We start from the raw sequence: 4,108 nt of genomic DNA on the forward strand, positions 1-4,108 counted from the left end.
ACAGGGCCCTGTATGAAGGAAAGGGGGGGGGGGGGGGGGTGTCCCTGCGGCACCAGCTTGGCCGGGGGGGGCCGGCCGGCGCTGCCTCCTCCCGGAGGGTTTGGGGGGGCAGGAGCAGGGGGGTCCCGAAGCAGCGGTAGCGGTATTGGGGCCGAGCGAGCGCCTCCACCCCATAAACACACGCACCCCCCCCCCCCCACCGTTACCTCCTCGCCGGCCGCCTCAGCCGAGCGCCATCGGGGCGGAAATGGAGCGGGGCCGGCGGGAGGCGGCGGGGGGCCGGGCCGGGCCGGGCCGGGCCAAAAATAACGCGGGGGGCGGCTCGGCACGGGGGGCGGCGGCCGTGGTCCGAGCTGAGGGGGAGCCGGGGGAAGGCCCCGAGCTGATGGGAGCCCGGGGAGGCCCCGCGCTGAGGCCGCGGGGAGAAGGGGAAGGCGCTGAGGTGAGCCCCGCGGGGCGGGCCGTCAGCGGGGGGCTGGCGGCAGGGGTCGTGCCGTGGCTGAGGGGGGCACCGGAGGGCTCTGAGGGCCTCCCCCGAACCACACCGCGCTGGGATTTTCCTCAGAAAGGCTCGGAGGTGGGGTCTGGATGGGGCTCTGCCTTTCCCAAAGCCCGAGCGCATCTCCCTGCCTGCTGCTGAGCTGCGCTCTAGGGCCGAACCTGCTGCAAACCCGGCACTGCCTCAGTTCCAAGCCCGAAGTGTTTTTCCCTTCGTTTTATCAGTATGGTGAGAAACACAACTGAAATGTGAGATTTGTTATCAGAAGCAGAGCTTGTGTCCCCGGGAAAAGGTATTTTTGTCCTTGTCCCCCACATTTGAGGCGGCCCCTCCCTGTTCTGAAGGCTAATTTTATCTTTTCACTTCCAGGAACCGCAGATCAGAGGTGGGAGGCTCTTGGGAAGAGGCAGAATACACGGCAGCACAAAAGCAGCTCAGCAAAAGCAGGTAATGCTATGGCTTTTAAAAAAGAATCAAACGTTTCATTACAGCCTTATTCCCCGCCACACACTCCCCCTGTGAGAACACTCCATCCTGGTTCCCGTAGTCTTTGAGACGTGTGCAGGGTTCACAAAACAGTTCAGCAGCACGTGATGACAAGCTGAAGTGCAGGAGGGTATTTACACTGCATGCTCCGGGTATTTTAGCAGGACATGAACTGGCTGCTCCCTCTGATAGAGAAAGGAGGCTTTGCACTTGCAGGCACATCAGCAAGTACTTTTTAGAGAGATTTTTCTTCCACGTGGCACCACTAGCTTTGTTACTTCTCTAAGCCAGCTGCAAGGAGAGGCCGCATCACCCTTGCTCAACTTGGCCACAATCTTGCATTTCAGTTCAAGACACCCAATACAAGGAAGAAAAACCCACAGCCTCTGCTTACATCATTGGGGACTACAAGTCTAATAACATGAGACTGTAATATGTCATTTTAAAAGAGTGGAACTGCTTGGTATCATACAGGCTTGCTCATATAATGGTCTACCATGTTTTCTCTGGGTAAAGGTGTTTCTCAGTCTCTTGAATGCAAACATAAAACTTGTATTTACAAGTATGATATGATGATGATTTTTATGGGAACTGAGACCTGCTGTATGCAGAATATCATGGCCAGCCATTGCCTTCCTTGTCACTACATATTGTAATGAGCAGAAGCTGCCCGTGGGGCTCAAACACTCAAGTATGAGGTGTCTGGCAAGCACAGCTAACCATGGAACCAAAGGGTGTTCCTGGACTCCTGGAGCTCCAGCCCTTCAGGCACCTTTCCTGTCAGCCATCTGGCAAGCAAGCTAAGCCTGCTAACTTCAGTTCTTGCCTGCTTACTCTTAAAGCTCAACTCCTACCCTACATTCCAAAATCCACTAGAGCACAGGACTTCTGGAGAGAAGTTTTATTGGTTCACTTACATTCAACACAACAATCAACAAAACAGTTGACCCCAATTAGTTCATTCCACTTTATTCTTAATTTTTCCATTTTGTGCTAATTTAGTTTGCAGTTTAAGTTGTATCACATGTAGAGGCTATGGCAGAAATCAAGCCACAAGGACAACGGTGAGAATATATGAACTAACAAGATATCAGACAGCTTTAGACTATTACTGAAGCTTTTTCATTCATAGGTCAGTTCTCGTAAGACGGTCTTCAGCAACCTTGTTCTGGAGGCTTAAGCTAAACCTGTAAGATAAGAAGTTGCACAATTATTCACATCAAGTTTTAGATCCCTAAACTGCAGGTCCCCTACTATAAAGTAGGCATATGTGTCCAGCAAACACTGAGGGGAGAGAAGGAACATGTTGAAGGGAAGACTTCAGCAGTCCACCCAGACACCTGTGTTTGGCAGCCTGCTGTCCACCCACATCAGAATGGTTTGTTAGTTGTGCCAGAGACACCTGCTGCAGGCCAGTAGCACTCCTCAGTACCAAGCTGGCAGTGCTACGCTGCTTCTCAAAGCATGCTACCACCACGCTCCCAAATTATTGGCTTCCATTAATTTAGTATGAAAGCATGAGGAATTCGTGCCATCTCCACCCCACCACCTCCAGCTACATGTACTGGATTGAAACAGGAAAGCCAACAGAACCATGACTCCCTTTAACTGACTTCTGCTTGCTGCTTTGTACCAATCCCTATTCTTTATTGAATTGATTGAAAAAAAAAAAAAAAACACAAGAACAGGACACTGTACCCACATGATGACTGCAGCAATTAGCTCCTTTAGTCTGGTACCACTGCTTACCATTAGCAAACCTGCACTGCTTCAGCACTTCACTGAAGCCCTCACACAGCTTGAGGTCAGTCTGGTTCTGCGCACACTCCAGGAATTGTTTCATTTCATACTGGCAAGGAGCAAACTGCTGCTGCTGCTGCTGGTAGGCAGGTTGAGCTGCTTGGGGTTCCTGAAACAGCAAACACCGCCGTGAGCACCCTTTCAACAGCTCCAGCCCATGAAACCACACTCCCTCAATACTGATTGCTGTGTACTTCTTCCCTGCATTTATGTCAAAATGTATTACTTTTTAAATGGAAAACAAATAATGGGCTGAAGTACAAAGTTTCCAGCAGCGACACCAGACACTCTGAACAGCTTTATAAGTTATAAACAGCTAAGTAACTTCGGACAGCGTCTGGGCAAGGCAACAGCATTAATTATGTTTGAGCAGCACCAAATGGGACTTCAGGACACAATCTTGCAATAGATCTTATCATCAGCAGACTGGGCACATGGAAGTCCCCTCTGAGTCACAAGGGTATTACTACAGCAGGGAAAAACACCCGTATACCAGAATATATGTAGGAAACAATCCCCAGAGGCACACATCACTCATGTCCCTTTTGCTGTTTTTAAGATAAACAAACATGGTAACTGTGGAGGTAAACTTGGAAACTGAGTCAGTAAAGATACCTTTGTTTCTGCAGCCAGAACTCATCCAGTCTTTCAATGTACAACAATTACTTCAGCCTAAACCTAGCCGGCCTCTCAAATTAACCACACCTCATGAGCGAGCATCCCGTTGTGCTTTCCCTTACCTGATAAGTGATATCAGGCCTCGCAGCTTCCGAGCTGCTTCCCCCACCAAACCCTCCTGTGAGCGCGTGGCCTATGGTGTGGCCCACGGCAGAGCCTACGGCAACCCCCGCCGCGGTCGTGGCCATCTGCGCCATCAGGCCAGGCTGCTTCGGCGCAGGAGCACCCACAGCAGAGGCCGGCGCCGCTGCCGGCACAGGGGCCCGAGCGGCAGGTGCAGGCGGTGCTGCTCTCATCTGTGGTGCCCGGCTGCAAGGACACAAAGAGAAAAAACCCAAATCATTGCTCCAAACCCCACACAAGTCAAGGCCTTCTGCCTGCTGGTGATTCCTCCTTGCATAACCACGCACGTGGACAGCAAGGACTTGGTGTTCCAGGGAACCATTTGTGCACAGCGGGGTGAGGCTGGCGGCCTTATTTTTATTTAGTTTTCAATGCCAGACACACCCCACATCCTAAGGGATGAAGGCTGGCGGCCTTATTTCTAGAATTCAAGGCCAGGAGCACCCAAAGGACCGCGAGAGTTCACGGGAAGCGAGACAGGGCCTGGAAGGGGCGGCTTAAATCGGGCCTCGGCGCTGGGGG

General features: G+C 52.0%; 2 protein-coding genes across 2 annotated transcripts in view; both read right to left on the reverse strand.

The window, feature by feature from the left end:
- Window positions 1–362, reverse strand: part of PHKG1 (phosphorylase kinase catalytic subunit gamma 1) — a 6,369-nt gene extending 6,007 nt beyond the window's left edge. Inside the window, exon 1 of the mRNA XM_035343233.1 lies at window positions 207–362. The gene's annotated coding sequence lies outside the window, so the exon portion shown is untranslated. The remainder of the gene's footprint in view (window positions 1–206) is intronic.
- Window positions 363–1,871: 1,509 nt separating this feature from the next.
- CHCHD2 (coiled-coil-helix-coiled-coil-helix domain containing 2) lies at window positions 1,872–3,954 on the reverse strand (the record flags this gene model as incomplete). Its single annotated transcript, XM_035343428.1, has 3 exons — window positions 1,872–2,172; window positions 2,735–2,894; window positions 3,526–3,954. Coding segments are annotated over 3 exons (600 nt in total), but the record flags the coding sequence as incomplete, so codon positions are not given.
- Window positions 3,955–4,108: the final 154 nt, after the last annotated feature.

Source organism: Oxyura jamaicensis, chromosome 19 (genome assembly GCF_011077185.1).
Source record: "Oxyura jamaicensis isolate SHBP4307 breed ruddy duck chromosome 19, BPBGC_Ojam_1.0, whole genome shotgun sequence".
Classification (NCBI taxonomy): Eukaryota; Metazoa; Chordata; class Aves; order Anseriformes; family Anatidae; genus Oxyura; species Oxyura jamaicensis.